At 42.7% G+C, this 18532-nt stretch overlaps 13 protein-coding genes across 13 annotated transcripts; 4 read left to right on the top strand and 9 right to left on the bottom strand.

The window, feature by feature from the left end:
* Window positions 1-1172: 1172 nt before the first annotated feature.
* Window positions 1173-1573, bottom strand: CANTADRAFT_207342 (uncharacterized protein). The gene has a single exon (XM_020206610.1). It carries the CDS (start codon window positions 1471-1473, stop codon window positions 1234-1236), a length of 240 nt encoding a protein of 79 aa, XP_020064754.1. The 5' UTR covers window positions 1474-1573; the 3' UTR covers window positions 1173-1233.
* On the top strand, window positions 1454-4833 carry CANTADRAFT_25558 (uncharacterized protein). The gene has a single exon (XM_020207457.1). The coding sequence runs from the start codon at window positions 1673-1675 to the stop codon at window positions 4709-4711; it is 3039 nt and encodes a 1012-aa protein (XP_020064753.1). The 5' UTR covers window positions 1454-1672; the 3' UTR covers window positions 4712-4833.
* On the bottom strand, window positions 4766-5380 carry CANTADRAFT_49451 (uncharacterized protein; the record flags this gene model as incomplete). Its single annotated transcript, XM_020209706.1, has 1 exon — window positions 4766-5380. One exon carries the CDS (start codon window positions 5378-5380, stop codon window positions 4766-4768), a length of 615 nt encoding a protein of 204 aa, XP_020064752.1.
* Window positions 5381-5552: 172 nt separating this feature from the next.
* On the top strand, window positions 5553-6452 carry SEC13 (GTPase-activating protein; the record flags this gene model as incomplete). Its single annotated transcript, XM_020211544.1, has 1 exon — window positions 5553-6452. One exon carries the CDS (start codon window positions 5553-5555, stop codon window positions 6450-6452), a length of 900 nt encoding a protein of 299 aa, XP_020064751.1.
* Window positions 6453-6596: 144 nt separating this feature from the next.
* Window positions 6597-7514, bottom strand: PNP1 (purine-nucleoside phosphorylase; the record flags this gene model as incomplete). Its single annotated transcript, XM_020209605.1, has 1 exon — window positions 6597-7514. The coding sequence occupies one exon, from the start codon at window positions 7512-7514 to the stop codon at window positions 6597-6599; it is 918 nt and encodes a 305-aa protein (XP_020064750.1).
* A 232-nt stretch (window positions 7515-7746) lies between these two features.
* On the bottom strand, window positions 7747-8637 carry CANTADRAFT_48666 (putative ATP-dependent kinase; the record flags this gene model as incomplete). Its single annotated transcript, XM_020209617.1, has 1 exon — window positions 7747-8637. One exon carries the CDS (start codon window positions 8635-8637, stop codon window positions 7747-7749), a length of 891 nt encoding a protein of 296 aa, XP_020064749.1.
* Window positions 8638-8855: 218 nt separating this feature from the next.
* On the bottom strand, window positions 8856-12256 carry CANTADRAFT_20928 (electron transfer flavoprotein subunit beta/FixA family protein; the record flags this gene model as incomplete). Its single annotated transcript, XM_020206638.1, has 3 exons — window positions 8856-9605; window positions 9658-9731; window positions 9757-12256. The coding sequence occupies 3 exons, from the start codon at window positions 12254-12256 to the stop codon at window positions 8856-8858; spliced, it is 3324 nt and encodes a 1107-aa protein (XP_020064748.1).
* A 333-nt stretch (window positions 12257-12589) lies between these two features.
* Window positions 12590-13207, bottom strand: NUO1 (Nuo1p; the record flags this gene model as incomplete). Its single annotated transcript, XM_020206637.1, has 1 exon — window positions 12590-13207. The coding sequence occupies one exon, from the start codon at window positions 13205-13207 to the stop codon at window positions 12590-12592; it is 618 nt and encodes a 205-aa protein (XP_020064747.1).
* A 321-nt stretch (window positions 13208-13528) lies between these two features.
* On the top strand, window positions 13529-14794 carry CANTADRAFT_205706 (uncharacterized protein). The gene has a single exon (XM_020206588.1). It carries the CDS (start codon window positions 13851-13853, stop codon window positions 14781-14783), a length of 933 nt encoding a protein of 310 aa, XP_020064746.1. The 5' UTR covers window positions 13529-13850; the 3' UTR covers window positions 14784-14794.
* An 11-nt stretch (window positions 14795-14805) lies between these two features.
* On the bottom strand, window positions 14806-15709 carry CANTADRAFT_89266 (uncharacterized protein; the record flags this gene model as incomplete). The annotated part of the gene is made up of 2 exons (XM_020211543.1): window positions 14806-15597; window positions 15704-15709. 2 exons carry the CDS (start codon window positions 15707-15709, stop codon window positions 14806-14808), a joined length of 798 nt encoding a protein of 265 aa, XP_020064745.1.
* Window positions 15710-16042: 333 nt separating this feature from the next.
* Window positions 16043-16798, top strand: CANTADRAFT_20924 (ubiquinone biosynthesis protein; the record flags this gene model as incomplete). Its single annotated transcript, XM_020206636.1, has 1 exon — window positions 16043-16798. The coding sequence occupies one exon, from the start codon at window positions 16043-16045 to the stop codon at window positions 16796-16798; it is 756 nt and encodes a 251-aa protein (XP_020064744.1).
* A 105-nt stretch (window positions 16799-16903) lies between these two features.
* Window positions 16904-17254, bottom strand: YKE2 (tubulin-binding prefolding complex subunit; the record flags this gene model as incomplete). The annotated part of the gene is made up of 1 exon (XM_020206635.1): window positions 16904-17254. The coding sequence occupies one exon, from the start codon at window positions 17252-17254 to the stop codon at window positions 16904-16906; it is 351 nt and encodes a 116-aa protein (XP_020064743.1).
* Window positions 17255-17302: 48 nt separating this feature from the next.
* On the bottom strand, window positions 17303-18528 carry CANTADRAFT_205702 (uncharacterized protein). The gene has a single exon (XM_020206587.1). It carries the CDS (start codon window positions 18362-18364, stop codon window positions 17513-17515), a length of 852 nt encoding a protein of 283 aa, XP_020064742.1. The 5' UTR covers window positions 18365-18528; the 3' UTR covers window positions 17303-17512.
* Window positions 18529-18532: the final 4 nt, after the last annotated feature.

Below are 18532 nucleotides of genomic sequence, written 5' to 3'. Positions count from 1 at the left end.
TTCCAAAATGGAGAAACTTGGTATTAAAATAAGATACACCCTTACTATAGTGGAGTAAATTTGTTATGTTTGAAGGCTTTACGCCAGGTTATATCTCTCGCAGACATTTTCCGTAAAATCTTCTGAACAGTGTATGACTAAATTCTTTGGCCTTAATCATTCTCGATCCATTGACCAGACTTAAACAGGTAGTGTGATTGTGGTCATAAAGGAAACGAAGTCAGTTCAGTAGAACATGGAAAGATGCTTTAAGGGGGTTTTCAAAGCTCTTGTGAAGTTCTTTTCAGGGTAATCGTTTACAGCTTAGATTTTTTTCCTCCTGGCCAAAATGATGTAGAATCAGGCTCCATAAATCAAATTTGATGCTGATGCATGGACTGTGCTAAAAGAAATGCCCTTGTAATTACGGTGGCAGTTACTGCTAGGAACCAAAAAGTGACAGACTCGGAGCATTGAGTTTTCCGGCAATTCACAATTGTTGCAAAATTTGGGAAAAATTGTTTGAGATATTTTTAATAAACACAAAGATGACAGGAAGTTATATCTCTTCTTGCAGGATGTGACAAAAAGGAATCTAATATCAGATGTACTATGATGCCAGACAGTGGAATCATGATTCAAATTTCAAACCATTTCTAGAGGTTCGATAAGAAGAATTATGACTACACTTTGGATTCCAACTTGAAATGAGAGCATATCTGTAGCAACTATTGAGTCTCTTACGAAACCTTGTTTACTCTTGCAACCAAAGGCGTACAGAGACTCAAGGGATTTGTAGATATAGACTCAGAAATACGAACCATGCCTACTTTAGGTAACCACCGTATAATTGCCAAAACTGGGCACCAAGACAGAACTCGCCAAGTTTTACCAACTTCTAGGCACTGGCACACCTCTAGTCTATTCATCACGAACGTCAGTGCAGCACACATTGTTACGCCCCTGCAGTTAACAATAAGCAGGTACAAATGTACTTGTGGAAAATTATCACAAGAAATCAGAAATGTGCAATTTGTCAGGCTGTGGGTCTCGATGCCAGGGCCACGAAATAGTCGTACTGTACGGTTTGACCTAGACAAATCACTATGTCCGAGGCTTTGTATCGCATAGCCCTGCACCTATGCCAGCAAATACCCTGAAAAACATATGGTTCGGACATACCGGGAAACCACCGTTTGCAAACCAGTGGCTCCTCCTGGCGACGCCCCTCACGTGCTGGGCCCAGGCTGACCCTCAAGGACCATCAGAAACATCATGGGTGACGGCTCGTAGCCAATATGGGCCCGTGGGACTTACCATGACCATGATAATCTCGCCCCGTTGCCTAGACCTGGATCGGTTGTGATTCGCAACCATTCTCGCCATGGCCACATTCCCGCCAGTGGGCCCAATTAGGCCATTTGGAGCCCTTTCGCTGACTGAATATTTTTGTGACAACCTGCGGAACTGGGGTAGCTCCAAGCCAACCTGCATACCATTCTCCCAGAACTCATCAGCTCCTACCCGATCACATAGAAAGAATAGATTCCACTACAAGAGGTGCTTTGGTACATATACGCTTTGCTTATCACGAGTTAGTAACGCTGACACGCCCCTCCTATTCCCCCGGCTTCTGATTTATCCCAGTTGAAGGGCGGACTGGCACAAGTACCTATCAGGTGGTCTACGAAAGATGACGACCTTTGCCCCCATATCGTTCGTGGCGCCCATGCCCCAAGCGCCCAAGCATCATGTGTCGGCCTCCAAGCACAAGAGCCTGGCTCCAGCAGCCTCTGGTGTGGAGGCTGCCAACATTCCCAATCCTGAACAGTTGATCACCTACGTGTTTCCAGACTTCAACGCAGCAAACTACTTCCAGAAGGAGTTTGTCAGCTCCAACGAGTTTTTCATCATGGAGGAGTCGCAGGTCTCGGGATTCGACCTTTATCTTGTCGAACAATGGGTGAATGCCCGCAAAATCGGCTCGGTGGTGGCAACCTACACCGGAGACATCAGCTCCTCCATTTCAGTCATCAAATTTACCATCATCAAGAAACAATCAAAGTACTACCCCATTCGCCTACAAGAATATTTAAACGAATTGATGACCAACCATGCCAAGATCAAGAAAATGGACGAGCGTTTGCCCCAAAGAAATAGTGCTTCCCAGAGTAATTTGGCGTCCATTTCTTCGGTGACCCCGTCAACCCTCCCAGAACCTTCCCTCTCCTCCTCCCACAGAGGCCAACCGGACGAAGTCTGTTTTGTCACCAACCTTGCATCCTTACCATCAAACTTGAACCTCATTCCTATCATAAAAGGCGATTCAAGAAGCATTCAAGACGATTTCATTATCAATTCAAACCTCAAAAAATTACAATGCTGTGGTAGATCTTTGTATTTGACTACCAATAAAATATCGGATGCAAATGAGGACAAATTCAGACACATGTATAAAGTGGAAAGTGATAACATTCCAATCAAATTTGCCATCAGAGAGCTCGTCAATGTGATACAAACTTGCTTATTCTATTTCGATTTGCTCGACGCGAAATATTGTGATGGATTGTTGTGCAACAAGACAGAAGAGGCTATCCTTAATTGGTGGAACTTAATAGGCTTGCCTCATTTCAACGTCAAGCCAAATCCCAAGAATGGAATCTTGCCTTCAAGAAGTGTCGCAGCTATTATTAGTTTGACCATAAGTGTTAAATTAAGATTGCAACTTGTCGGAGGTTGCGACGTTCCAAAGGACCCCTTTGATTTCGAAAACTTTATGTTGTCAATTGGTCAGTTCCAAAGGCAGTATAAATTGGAGAAGAGACGCAAATTGGATCTTGAAACTTTAAACAAGTTATTCTCAGTGACAAATACCAGACTCTTGCCTGAGAAGTATAGAAATTACATTGGAACCTCAAACATAGATAACTTTGAAGACCAGGATACCCAATTCTCGGGAAATACACTAAGTCCAACTTCTCAAAGAAAGGGTAAGAATTATTATAGTATGGAGCTTAAGAAGTTGACTAATGTTGTCAAAAACACTGTTCAAGATATACAAGCGGCATCCAGAGATAATGACGACATGCCCAATGGTAAATCCTCTGGTGGAAGAATTAGGAGTAAAATTGCAAAGTTGGCAGACAACATAAGTCCAATCGATGTCGAGACACTCGATCTAGAATTGTTGGTTAAGCATTATCTCACAGGGAAAACCTTGACTAGGCTCTTTTACGGTTTGAATGATTCATTCACAAATCAAAAGGTAAATGGTAATTTTCTGAGAGGGACTGAATCCGGTGACAAAGAGTATGGCCACAATCAATACTCAAAACGTTTAAAGCCCCATAGCCATCATCACAGACACAGGCAGTACTCTGCAAACTCGTCAGCAAAGCAATACAAGTTCACAAGTTTAAAAGATAAAATAACTTCTACTCAGAAGTCGATGATATCTGGTGGTTCATCGTCAGATCTTTCCAAATACTCGAGGGGTTTCAACAAAATGAAAATAGGTCTCTCTAATAGGAAGATCTTGGGATCTAATGGAAAGCGTAATGGAAGCGATGATGATTCTAATCCCATGCCATTTGCTATTGACAACAACCACAGGTTTGACGACAGATCTCCCATAAACCATGACATGATGTTAAATTCTTCGATTCTCGACTCCTCCCTACAGATTCCAGCAGAAATTAATAATGTGGATGGTAAAAGTGTGATTTCTCGAGCTTCAAGCAATAAAAACACATTTACACCATTGGAAAAACTTCACCATCGTTTGAATCGGAGAAACTCTTACCCGAACTTAATTCCTAAGGAAACGAATCTTAATATTCTTGAATTTTCAAAGAAAGAACGAGGTGTCAATCAACAGGATGTACTGATGCCTATGAGATTCAGGAGTGCAAGTCTATCAAAAATTGAGATTCCTGTGTCTCAAATTGAACAAGGTGATCCGGTATCTATCGAGAAGTTCAGCCATAGATATATTTCAGGTGTTGATGAATTAATCAAGTACGAAAATCTACTTAGCTACTACGAATCTGACAATTCCAGCAATCCTTCGAGTTCTCTTGCAAATACGGACACGATACCAACGGATATAGTAACAACTTCTAAGGTGAAGAAGAAGTACAATTACTTAAACCTAGAGCTTATTAAATTGAGGAATATTTATCAACAGATGCACTCTTCAAAATCAAAAATAGTCGATGAAGATTTGATGAATGACCTCAAATATAATATTGAAGATTTGAAAGGAACTGTTGACAGACTAGTTTATGAAACTAGAATCGTCAACAAGAGAATCAACGAATTGGACGAAAGCTGCAAGGTATTAGACATCAAGTTAAATGACCAATGCAAATCCAAATTAAGTGATTTAATTAGCAACTTGATAAATCTGAGGAAGTTCAATGAAGTGTTCAAAAATGATGCCGAGAAAAAGGATATTATGAAAAAATTGATTGGCAATAATGAGAACGCGTTTGAAACTACCAACACCAACACAAATGACAACATTTTGAAAGTCATTATAACTTTCATTTATGAGATGGTTTTATTTATCTTCCATCTTTTTAAATTTGACGGCACCAATATGAACCTAGACAGAATCAGGCAATCTTGGGTCAAACTTGATCCTAATAGAAAAATCATAAATCGTGCATACTCCTATGTCGGTAGGGAGCCCTCTAGATCTAGTGTGACATCAATCGAATTGGGAGATTGAGTCCCGGCGACTCTAAATTAAACTCAGACAGCTTGTTACCAAATGTCTCTAATGCTAATTGCTGAACTTCCATTCCTCGCTTAACACATTATTTAATACTTTAATCAATGCATTCACTTCATTTCTATATTCCTGCGATTCAAGGAGATCAAATTCTTGAGTGCTCTTTTCACTGTAAATTTTGATGATATTAGCCACCTTAGACACATTATTTTGTAGTTCCTGCAAACATCCCGATAGTTTGAGTTCAGTAGGCTCGAGCACACGCTTTACATAGTTGTCAAAATTCTGCTCGACATGCTTTTGTTCCTCCCAGCGAATTGAGTCTTTGTTTTCCAAGTATTCCTTGACGGTAGCCACAATGTCTTCATTTTGGTCTATCAAGCTCTGTAGTTTCTCAGTCATATAGTCCTGCTTCTGAAGATCCATCACAATATCAAGCCTCTGTCTTTCCAATTCCTGTATTATCCTTTCCTCACGATCAATTTCTGCAGTACTTGATCCATCATTATCCACTTCTTTGCATAGTTCGTTAAACTGGTTCTTGGGTGCTAGCGATCTCGCTATATTTTGCAACTTTGCTATATGATCCCCAGACTCATTTAATTGAACCGTGAGGGATTGAACTAGAGTGCTTATTGCTTGAAGTTCATCAAACGACCTTTCCATGACGATGGCTTTACTGTGGCCCCAAAACCAGGATTGATCTCATGAATTTTGGTCACGTGATCGTGGTTACCTACACGACAAAGTTTACACGTCTCACTCGCCTCTTTCAAAACGATCAACGACAACGAGATCAATTGCCAACTATTCATTACATTACCAACACAGACATAAAATGGTGGCAATTGGAAACGCTCATGACGACTTGATCCATGACGCTGTCTTGGACTACTACGGCAAACGATTGGCTACCAGCTCTTCTGATAAGACCATCAAAATATTTGAAATCGAGGGCACTGAAAACTACAAGCTAGTTACAACTTTGACTGGACACGAAGGTCCTGTGTGGCAAGTAGCATGGGCACACCCCAAGTTTGGTTCCATATTGGCCTCGTGCTCCTATGATGGTAGAGCACTTATTTGGAAGGAACAACCTGAAACTCAACAATGGTCTATTATTGCCGAACACAGCGCACACCAAGCCAGTGTCAACTCTGTTAGTTGGGCTCCCCATGAATTAGGTGCAGTATTGTTGGTTACATCTTCTGACGGCAAGGTCTCCGTGGTGGATTTCAACGAGGACGGCACCACTTCTCATGTCATATTCGATGCACACGCCATAGGTATCAATTCTGCTTCGTGGGCTCCATTGAACAATACCAACTCCAAAGACGCTTCTGTATTAAAGCAGCAACGTAGGTTTGTTACTTGTGGTTCCGACAATTTGGCTAAGATCTGGAAATTTGATGCTGCCTCCAATTCTTACGTTGAGGAAGCGAAGTTGGAAGGTCATACCGATTGGGTTCGTGATGTTGCTTGGTCCCCATCTGTTTTGACTCGTTCATACATTGCCACTGCGTCGCAAGACCGTACTGTTTTGATTTGGAGTCAAGATAACAATGGAGTCTGGCAAAAACAATTATTGACCGAAGAAAAGTTCCCTGATGTCTGCTGGAGATGTTCATGGTCATTATCAGGAAACATATTGGCTGTTTCTGGAGGTGATAACAAGGTTAGTTTATGGAAGGAGAACTTACAAGGAAAATGGGAATCTGCTGGTGAAGTCGACCAATAAGCAATTCACCACTATACATTTCTGTTTAAAGGGACTGATAATTTCTAACTAGACAAACCTTGACTGGGATGAGATAGTCCAATTCATTTCTACATCTTATGATTAATGTCATCAATAAAAGTAACTTATATATCTAAAGATTATTTACAACTCGTTAATAGTGGCTTCGATGATTTTCTGGACATCCTTGGATGCTTCGTTGGCAGCCTCCAAGACTTCGTCGTGGCTAGCCATACCTTCGTCCAATGGCTTTGGGTTTTCTTCAAACGCACTAGGTGGCTTATCGGCGACACCAGCATTCGTAATTAATGACAATGCCAAAACCCTCAAACCTGAATGACGGGCAACAATGACTTCTGGAACTGTAGACATACCAACAGCATCTCCACCAAAGTTTCTGATCATTCTAACTTCGGCTCTACTTTCGAAAGTGGGACCTGCAACGAAGGTGTAAGTACCTTCGTAGATTTTTCTAGTGATTCCAAGATCCTTTCTGGCCTTGGTCAAGAATAATCTTCTCAAATCCAAGTCATAGGCATCGGAGAGTGGTTGGAAACGAGGGCCAAACTCTTCCAAATTTGGGCCCCTCAATGGGTGGTATCCAGCCAAGCCTGGGAAGTTGATGTGATCGTCAATAAGCATCAAATCACCTGGAACAAGACCCTCGCGGACACCACCAGCAGCGTTAGTGACAACCACAGTTTCGGCTTGTAATTTCTTAGCCAATCTGACTGGGAAAGTAGTTTCTTGGAAAGTGTAGCCTTCGTAGAAATGCAATCTACCCACCATGCACATGACAGGAACTTTGTTGGCACCAATAAGACCGAAAATCAATTTTCCGGCATGGCCTGGAACGGTAGAGACCTTGAAGCCAGGAATGTCTTTGTACTGGACCTCAACCTTTGGCTCGGAGTGTAAGATGTTGGCGATGCCTCCCAACCCAGATCCACAGATGATCATGACTCTTGGCTTGGCCAAGGATGGGGTGGCTTCCAAGATAGACTGGACTTTGGTGGCGGCTTCATCCAATAAGGATGTGTATGCTTCGGGTGATAATGACATGTCTGGTATAGCAAATGTGAGGAATCTGTCTGTATTTAAGTAGCGATGCTTCGGGTGCTCTAGCCATCTAACGGCTGCTTACGTAAGGTGGGGTGGGGTGCCCGGTTTTGTGGTTGCGGTAGAGGTGTTCTCTCCATTCACGCTATTGCAACTATACGGCACATCGACATACATTGAAACCCAGACTGCAGTACGTTAGGAGTCGCTCATCCCCGAGGCCAGTACCCGCCGCCTACCACGCAGTAGACAGCTGGACGACTCTCTCTAAATCCACCCCTATTCTTAGGTTTGAATTTGTAGCATCGGAAACTCCGCGGGCACACATGTTGGTGTAGTAAAGCTCGTACACTGGCATGTATCTGTCAACAAAAGCTTCTACTTGGCTGTCAGACATTCCGCTGCCAGTACGGGCCACCAATGCGTGCTCCTGCTGTAGTCTCCATGTGTAGACATCGCTTATGTTGGCTGTTTCCAAGCACACAAATTTGTCGAAGTGGTTCCATATTTTTGTGTACTGGAACAAATTCTCGTTGACGTCTTCAATGTGGGGAAATTTATGGCGGATCAAGGCAGCGGAGGAAGATCCCAAATACTTGATGCGCAACTGATCTGGGTCCAAGGGCATGAATCCGTTAAACCAGCCTTCAAAGAGAACCACATCGATTGGGTTTTCTATGGTCTGCCATTGGGCTGGATCGTCCCTATCTCCCTCTCCCGCGAACAACGACTTGTCATAGCTGGGGATTTTGATGGGGCTGGCCAATTTGCCAGATATACGGCTCTGGATGATACTGTCGAAAATGTGGATGCCAAGCTCGATATCATGGGTTCCTGGGAGTCCTCTGCCTTGAAGCAACCGGTTGTCGTCCAACTCGGATTTCGCTCGTTGTGTGAGTGCAGCCTGGTCAGCATGGGTGAGGTACAAATCATCCATCAGGAATTGGACTATATTGAGGTTACTGAACTCATTTTGTAGTAACGTATGGACTTGTTCGGTTACGTATGATTTTCCCGACCCTTGAGGACCACTTATTCCGATCACTAGAGGTTTGCTGTGGGGACTAAAGTCGTGTGCCCTTATTGCACGGGACAAGAACTCGTTGGTAACCGTGACTGTAGTCATGATAGGAAAACAAATAGTGATCTGAGCTATGTTTCCATTGGCGGGTTCGTGGATTATGGGGAATCCGGAACCGATTTGGGTTACGCGCGACTAACATGGCTATATATTATTATCCGTTTTACTATTGTATTATTGAATCAGCTACAAGTTCCATAAGGCAAGCTGCCGAAAGAAATTGCCCATTCCCATCTGGTGGTGGGGTGTAGAAAACGACAAATTTAAAGAGCCTTGGCTTCCTTCAATTTGCTGATCAATTCATCGACACTCTCGACCTTGATACCAGCGTCTCTTGCAGGTGGCTCGACCACTTGGATGGTTTCCAATCTCGATGCAATCTCAATCCCCAAATCAGCCGCTTTCAACTTTTCCAAAGGCTTCTTTTTTGCCTTCATCACGTTTGGCAACGAGGCATATCTTGGTTCGTTGAGACGCAAGTCTGTGGTGATGATCATTGGTAATTTGGCACGTAAAGTATCGGCACCTCCATCGATTTCTCTGGTCACGGTAACGGTGTCGCCGTCAATTTCAACCTTGGATGCGTTAGTTGCTTGTGGCCAATTTAACAAACCGGCCAACATTTGGCCAGTTTGGTTGGAGTCGTCATCAATAGCTTGCTTTCCAAGAATGACCAAGTTTGACTCCTGCTTCTCTACCACCTGTTTCAATAATTTTGCAACGTTCAATGGTTCAACTTCTTGGTCCCCAACATCCACAAGAGTACTGCTGTCCGCACCCTTGGCAAGAGCAGTTCTCAAAACATCTTGGGATTTGGTGGGACCTATGGAAACAGCATGGATCGAATCAACAAGTCCTTTGTTGGCTTCTCTGATACGAAGGGACTCTTCCAATGCAATGTCACAGAATGGGTTGATACTGAATTTGACACCTTTAGTCTCAACACCGGTAAGAGCTTTGTTAATTCTTGGACGAATCGCAGCATCTATCACCCTCTTGACAGGCACTAAGATCTTCAATTTGGTAGACATTCTGACTTGTTGTAGTGAAGATACATCCACTCACCATGAAAAATCCGGTTCCGGAGGATACTGGAGAGCACGTGATACATGCCAAGGTAGTGATTACGTAAGAGCGCACTATAATACATTATTATACACTAACTAAAGTTGAGGGTGCTATTTCTAGATCTAGCTTTCATCTTCTCGATACGTGCTTTCAACTGGGATGTGACTTCAGCAGCACGTTTCCAGCTATCGTCGTTCGAATCAACTTCTAAAGTTTCCCTCGCGGGCGTGAGTTCGGGCGACTTTTGAGGGCTAAATCTATTGTAGCTGTTGCTAGACTTAGAAAGGAATGAGTTCTCTTTAAAAGTATCACTGTCGATAGATAATCTTTTAACTCTGGAACTGAGCTCGCCTGATGTCACCCTGGGTCTTGGTTCCGGTGATCTGAACTCGTTACTGACTTTAGACTCAAAGGGTGACCCATTACTGTTATTATAGAGCCCATTGTGATTGAATGATTGAGGTACTTGAGCTTGGTTTTGCTTGAGTTTCATTAATTCTATAGTCTGCTCAAGATCCCTACTCTTGAGTCTTGCACTTTCAAGATCACTGTTCAAACGATGTATCTGTGTTTCCTTCTGTTTAGCCATAAGTAATGCATTAGTGAGATCTTTTTGGGCCAAATCTGATTGGGACCGTATGTGAGAAACTTCTTGCGTCAATGCAATAATTTCTTCTTTCAATTGGACTTGTATCTGGTTATCACGCTTTTGTTGGGCCAACCATTGATTCTTTTCCTCTCGCAAGGCATGCAATTCGTCTCTTTCCGCGGATGTAAGAGCTGGCTCTTGTCTCTGCTTCGAGGAGTTGTGATTAGGGAGTTGCAATGCTGGAGTATTTGATGATGCCAAAGATCTTCCTGTCAAGCCTCGACCAAAAGCGGAAACCTTTGGTGCTTCATCAATCCTTTTTACTGGAGAAGAAGCGCCTCTCTTGGCAGGAATTGATGGGGCTGATGTTTGGACCTTAGTCTTTCGTTGTGGAACTGTGCCAGATCTTTTATCAGAAATATTGCTATTGGACGATGTAGATTGACCCGCTTTGGACCCCGACCCAAGCTTCGAATTGACTTGGACTGTTTCAAAGAATGCATTGACTTTGGCCTTTCTGTTATCATCAATTTTCTCAAGAAATACATTCAATTCTCTCTCACCGGTGATTTTCATCAATGTACCAATCATTTCTGTGGATGCCTGTCTAATTGGTTCTTGGGATTCACTCAACAATTTCACTCCAATTTCCATAATACTATCAATTTCAGAGCGAGATGGTGCAACAGTAGTTGATGCTAAACACCTTTGTAAGTAATTTGTGCTCGCAATCTTGACTTGAGGAGTCTTATGCTTCATTCCTGCTAAGATGTCCTCCAACACGTCACCCAAGCTAGATGTTTTGAAGATAGCGTCAAGGCATGTTTCCAAAGCAGTTGCCACAGATGCCTTTTTTTCCTTTGTTCTCTCTATCATGGGGGCTAAAATTAATGTTTGATATTTGTTGAATGATTTCCCAAGTCCTCGTACTATAAATTCTGTACAATTAGCAGCTAATTGTACTACCTGAATGTTTGCATCTTTCATACACTTCGAGAATATTCTTATTAAGGGAGTATAATCATCATTAGCCAATTTGATTGTTTTTTCAAGAATGGCATAGACATCATCTAAAGCTTCTTTTCTATCCTTCCACTTTGCTGAACCAATTCTTGCATCAAGGTCTGAGGGAAGTTTATTCAATACTTCGACAGGGTCAACCAAGTCGGCTGGGTCAAAGGTTGGTGCGCTTGATTGGACATCACCCGCGTCGTCCATGTCAACATCTTCATTTTGGTTTGCTCCATTATTAGACTCTAATTTCTCCAATTCCAATTGCTGGCTTCTGGTTAATCTTTGCTGCTCCACGCTTGTTCCTTTGACCGCATCGAATGCCTTGGTCAAGTCCTTCTGTTGAACTGGCTTCAAGTTTGGAAATAAAACCGATTCAAGCGAGTCTCCCATCCATTTATACAACTCAACAGTCAATTTGGTGGTCTCAGCTCTCACGTTTCTATCGGCATGACCAAAGAGCTTCCCCAAACTTGGTATGATTCCCTTTGGCAGAATTACTGCGCAGCCAAAGTTCTCCACGATAGCATGCAAGGCAGAAACACATCCGGCAACAAGTTTGGGCAAACGATTAGATAAGGAAGGAATAATATCCTCAATTATCGTATCTGGTTGGGGAGAAATTTCCACCATTTGCAAGAGAATCTCAGTTGCATACTCTTTAGTCTTTGCACGCGACGAAGACAACCCCTTCTCACAAATAGAAGTAATTACCCCTGCACCTTTAAGCCTACCCACAACAGTGGGACTCCCTCCATATTTCAAGTAGGCCGAAACTGTTTTCAAGGCGGTCTCCTGAGCCACCACGTTGGAATCAGTGCTAAATTTCTTCACTAACTCTGGTCTTTGATTCAATGTTTGAAAACAGTCGTCTTGGTCGTTTCTCGAGTTTTCAAACAATTTAGCGAGCTCCTCGTAAGCTGACAACCGCACTTTCCACACATTGTGGACTAGCCGCTCATCTAGAGGCAATGATGAATAGTCTTCCTCTGACATTGGGTGGTTATGGAGTACTTTGAGGTAGTGTAAACAAATGAGAACACGAGTAGAGATCCTGCATACAGTTAGGCGAGTTCTGCCATCTTAGCCTAGCATCATTCAGTGGTTTACGGGGATACCACAAACAACAGGTGAGTGATGTCTTACAATGGGTGAAGCCTAGAGCACATCTTCTGATATAGAATGCAGATTGATTATAGTATATACTCAGACGTCGGAGTCAACTGACGCTATTGCATAGGTAATACGCTAAATGGGTCCTACCACCTTTGAGGCCATAGGATAAGAATTTCGTTGAATGGGTTGAGCTGGAGGGATAAGATATATGGATTATTCTATGTTCTTGGCGAATTTGGCTTTGATTTCTTCAAATGGTTTCAACTTCAAGTTCCATTCCTCTTCACCAGGTCTGTCCACGTAGTATTTTTCGATATTGACACCGTGGTATGGGTGACGTGCAAGGTTGAACCATGGCAATATGGCCAAGGTGGTGAATGAGAATTGGGAGTTTCTGTTGGCAATGTCCTTCAATCTGTCATCCAAAACGGATTCGTTCTCGTGGTATGGCAATTTTCCTTCCGACAACAACTTTTTTATTTCGTATCTGTCCTTCTTGACTTCTCTGGAGTTTTCGGACCATCCCAAGAATCTCTTAGAAGATCTGACGTAGGCAAGGTAAAAACCACCAACGGCACCCAACAAAGTGGCAGTTCTCAATGCACCACCTGGAACCTTTCCTGGGGCCTTAAAAGCACCTGCTTGTGGTTCTAACTTTTCCCATGCTTGTAACGCTAATGGGAATCCAACAGCGGAGGCTGCCCAAACACCATAGTCGGAACCTCTGAAATATGATACAACTCTGGTGAAATGAGGGTCGACATCAATGAGCTCATAATCCGAGAGAGGTGGATCTGATCTTACTGGTTGGTTGGTAGTGGTGTAAGACATTGTGCTGATAAGGTATTGACCATCTCAATTTTGGCTTATTTTCAATTCTCAATCGTTGATTGGAGTGAAAAGTCGTGCGCAGGAACAGTTTGGCACGTGACATACGGTCCATGGAGAATGGTATCCAACAACAACCCAGCAGTAACGGTCCGGTAGGCTATTATTGTGGCTGTTACAGTGGATGTGTAGTTGAATTTGAAAACTGAAGCATATTGACTTGCTTTGAAATCCCCATATACAACTCCAAAAGAATAGGGTAGCCTAACACGATATGCTATATGTAAAGCTCTACATAATACTCTCTCCAGCTCTTCTATTTCCTGTTACTCACTACCTAGAGTATCCTAAGTAGACTATGTTGGTCCTCGAGTTCCGGTCTTCTGGCCTCCAGAACTTTGACTTTCTTAGTGACGAATTTCACCTGGCAAAATAAATTGTTCAACCACAAGATACCTTGGCCAACTTAAAGCCAGTCTCTTATACAAGCAGATGGCATGAGCATCCAGCTTCCATTCGTGGCTGACTGTTCCCATTTTGGCTCCAGAACCTGGCTGCTAATCACTCACTTGTTGCTAGTGAGCCCCTATACAGTACGGAACCTCATACAGTCTTAATTTGCCCCCACCTACAACTGAATTACCCAATGCCTATACGACTAGATGACGAAGCAGGTGCTTCTGGACACTATGTCCATGAGCAGCAGCACCACCCAGTGATCCGACTTATCAATGCATTACGAATCCACAACGTCCCTGCCATCAATTATCTTATCATCAGTGTATTGGGGTTCTTTCTTCTCAAGCTCACCACCCGTTATACGGGACTTTACATGAAAAGCTCTCTCATCACCATCATAATTACCAACTTGGTGTTGTATGGGATCTCAGAAACGTTGGCACAAACTCTCATCAGCTATAGAGGAGATCAACCACGCATATCATTCAAGATTAACGAAGGCTATAGCAGGTACATGTCCTTCAATTCAAATGACATATTCGGAACCACCGACCTCAATTCCCTTGAAGCCTATAGAGACGAGGAAAACGAGGAGCAGGCGGTGGGAGACGAACCCATCGATGATGCAGGCATCGAAAGATTCATAGACTATGTCGAAGAGGATCAGAATGCACCATTGCAGGAAGAAGACTTAGTTACTACACCTATAGTTGAACTCACATTTTTCAAATTCAATAGGTTGGCAGGGTTTATGTGCTGGGGTTTCATCCTTGCCTTTGTTCAGTGTTGGTGGTACAAATTCTTACAGATTTACTCCAAGGATCCAAAGTTCATAGAAGTGTTGAGAAAAGTGTTGACCGATCAACTATGCTACTCTCCTGTGTCTTTGTTTCTCTTCTTCACGTACGGTACCATGGTCCTCGATAGCGGTACCTGGGAGGACACCAAGAGCAAGTTGAGTAAGATCTATCTCAAGACCTTAATCATCAACTACAGTGTGTGGTTCCCAGTCCAATTTTTCAACTTCTTGATTGTGCCCCGCAATTTCCAAGTACCATTTAGTTCATCCGTTTCAGTGTTATGGAATTGTTTCTTGTCTATGAGAAACTCAAGCAGTTAGTGTTATTAAAGTGTCTATATACCTAAATATACATTCCAGAGTTAGAGAATCCATTGAACTTCCTGACGGTGCTGCTAACTTTCTTCAAATATTCCTCTCTTTGGTTGAGATCTTGAAGAATCAATTCGGCAACAGCGTATGCGGCGTCCACAATCGAATCATTGTCAGAAATCTCGAAACCAGATTGTCCTTCGGAATTCAACACCAAAATGATGGCCTCAGAGTCTTGCACTAAGCTGAGCTTGGAGGTAACAGCGCCAGAAATACCTGTTATTGAGTGGGGTGGCTGTAAAAATGGAATGGAATCATATAAAGAAGGGAGCACAAGCAGCTTATGGACCACAAGTTTATTGATGGTTTGGTTGTTGTTCAAGCTGCAGGGGGCAATGAGTAGCCACGACTTTTGAGGCCTAAGAACCTTAACTAAAACAGTACTTAAAACGTTGTATGTGATGACATTTGAGAACTGTGGGATAGTGACAGTAATGAAAGACCCATGCTTCATCACGTCCAACTCGAGACTAGGATATTTTTTGGCATTCACCTTCTCTATCACTGCATTATATAATTGGACGTCTTCGTCGTATTCCTCGGTGGGCTCCTGTACTTCTGGCTTGGGGTATGTTATAGATATCGAGCCTACTTTGACTCCATTGGAAAAACTTTCGGTTAAAATTCCTACTGTCTTGGGTACCACCAAAACATAGTCGTATTCTGTGGTATCTAACTCAACTTCTATATCTGGGATTGGGGCTGGGGTGCCATCTTCTTCATCAATGATGTGGCGTGGTGCTCGGAGGTTAAGCGGTTTGATCTAATGTTAGTAAGTTTTGAGACTCAAGAGAAGGTGTCAACATCAAGATCAAGGTTCAATGCTCTATTTATGGCTGATCATCCGCTTATTTGACTATAGTACATACCAACATAGGTGCTTCGATTGGTAGAATTTACAGAGGCAATAATATGGAGAACAGTAGGTGCGTCACGTGCCACGCACCATAATTGCCTGCCTATCAGAATTGGCCCTTTTTCACACCACAGGGTCGGTAGTACTTCCACTTTGTAGTGTGACACTCTGACACCCACTGAATCTGTAATGTTGTGCAATTTTGGCGCCAAATAGGCTTAGAAAAGCCACCTATTTATCGCCCATCTATTTGAAACTACAATCTATATGCAGAACCCTTTGCCTACCTGCAGAACCCAGGATTATACATCTGCGCAATGTTTGAAAGTGAGCCCATCAATATCATCACCTAATGCTCAAGTCAAGGCTTATTAGTGTTGCCAGAAGCTCAAGAGGGGTTACCAGAAGCTACCACTCGGTAGACCATCCAACCTCAAATCAAATAGTCAACTCGAAATCCGTCGAGTCCAAGATATTGACCAAGGCCTTGGACTATATTCCCAAATTTGGATTTGAATCGATATGTATAACCCAAGCCATTAGAGATATGGGGTATGCTGACTCCTTAGAATCTAGTGTTACTAGCAACCCTATTGGTACTCCTGAATTCCAGTTGATGTACCATTGGCTCAAGGTGCAAAGACAGAACTTGGAACAACTTGTAGTTGATCCCAAGAGTGAGTTTCACCAAATCCGTGACGAGTACGACAGAGTCAGCTACTTGATTAAAAAGAGATTGGAATTTAACGTGCCTATCATCAACAAGCTTGGAAAAGGGTTGGGACAGCTTGTTGTTCCTTACAACATCAACAGAGGCATGGAAGAGTTACATAACTTGAGTGACGACATATCCTTTTATGCTGGCGATAGATCAAATGACTTCGCTTGGTACTCCAAAAGATTGAGTTTGTCTTCGGTTTATGTGAGCTCGGAGTTGTTCATGTTACAAGACTCCAGTCCTGAATTTAAGAAGACCATGGAGTTTGTGGACAACAAAGTTCAAGGCATAAACGATTTGGGTAATGCATACAATAACGTTGAGCAATGGGGATTGTTCAATGCAATCACCTTGGTCAACTTGATCAAGTCACAATTGCTCAGGGGTTGAATCTAAGTTGAATTTAATTTGTCATGTTCATAGTACTTTATAATTCTACAGTTTTCTCAGAAAATCTATCTCATTATGTATTAAACTCGTTAACGGTACCCTCTACTAGTTGCCCATCTTAGCTCTGACTGCTAAAATCCCATCTCTGGTTTTTTCTATTCTCTTTTCTTCATCGGTGACTTTAGTTTCGACTCTCTTAATTTCATCTTCGATGAACTCAATTCTCTTGGTAACATTCATTTTGGCTTCTGCATAGTCTTGGGGTAATAATATGGGCCCCGTCAACTTGTAAATCTTTGAATCATCGTTCAACTTTTCGAACTCGGCCAACACTATCTTGTTCTCTTGATACTGGGTTTCAAGTTGTGATCTTGCAGTTATCAATTCATTGAGGTTGTTCTGTTGGTTACTAAACTCCATAGAGAGCTTTTCAAACTCTTGCTTGATGTCAGACATATTGTTGGAACTATTCAAAATCAAACCAGTTTGAATTTTCAAGAAGATAAAAATGTATGGTCACGTGGTATAAAGTCACGAGAATTCGTATCCATTAGATAAGCAAAAGAACCTATATAAACCTAAATACTGCGGCAGAGGACAAATGGAATGATCTATGAGGGTCCTTGATACAAGATGTTTTAGTCGTACGTCACAGATGTAGCATAAAGTGCAATAGTTATTACTGAAACGACTTTCTATAAATGTGCCAGACACTTAAGACGGAAAGATATCAATGTCATCTTCATTGATAACAATCTCAGTAACATGTACTTTATACCTCCTGTTGGTCGAATCACCCCCATATCCACTCATTTCTTCGTAATCATCATACTCGTCATACTCATTGATCACAGCATTATCGTCTTCGTCGGAGTCCTCATCCTCGTCATCTTCTTCGAGGTGGTAATTGCTCTCGTCATTGTCTCCCTCTGTATTCTTATTATTTTTCTCCTCTTCATTTTCTTCCACTTCCATAGGTGACTCTGACATTTTGTCTTCGGTGGAGTTATCCTCGTCTTCATCATCAATCACAGCATTGTCCAAGCTGGTATTAGAGTCAAGAAATACGGGCCTGGGGAAATCGTAGGAGGTATGACGACGCTGGGCAGGTGAGCCACAGCCCTTCCCAGTCATGGCTGCAGACGATTTTGGTTGTGATCTAGAATTGGACCTAGACCTTGACTTGGAAAAGCTGAGTGCTCTAGTTTTCCGTTCATTTGCAAGCGACCGCAGTTGCTGGTAGGGGGAAGCGAACAAGTCCTGGTTAAATATAAACCCTTGGCACTCCTTCAAAGAAATGATGTTGTAGCTCCCATTGTCCGAGAAGAAGCTAGGAGAGTCATATACCGAGAAATTCTCATTTTGGATCATCAGTGGTGACAAGAACGAGTTCCTGCGAAACCAGGGCGATGAAGTGGATGCAAACGAAGAGCTTCTTCTTTTGTTGGATTCCAATCTGGGGGAGCCAAACTCGGGTTTAGAAAGGATGCTGCTGGAGGTGTCTGATGCGTGTAGGGACTTCCGCCTCGTTTTGGGGCTACCAGAATCATCCATGCTGTTGGACATCTTGATAAAAAGAAGGAGGATAACAATCAAATTGTAGCAGAATAACCACAATTACTCACAGGCAGGCTTTATCGGTCCTGATAGGGGGTCATGTGACAGTTTAAGGAGGTGCGAATCTGTTATGCGGCCAGCCAGGCCGGTGGTGGTCACACGACCGGTGATCCAAAC

Source organism: Suhomyces tanzawaensis (assembly GCF_001661415.1).
Source record: "Suhomyces tanzawaensis NRRL Y-17324 unplaced genomic scaffold CANTAscaffold_3, whole genome shotgun sequence".
Lineage (NCBI taxonomy): Eukaryota > Fungi > Ascomycota > Pichiomycetes > Serinales > Debaryomycetaceae > Suhomyces > Suhomyces tanzawaensis.
Note: the sequence above shows the minus strand (reverse complement) of the source record. Positions and strands in the feature narration are given on the sequence as shown.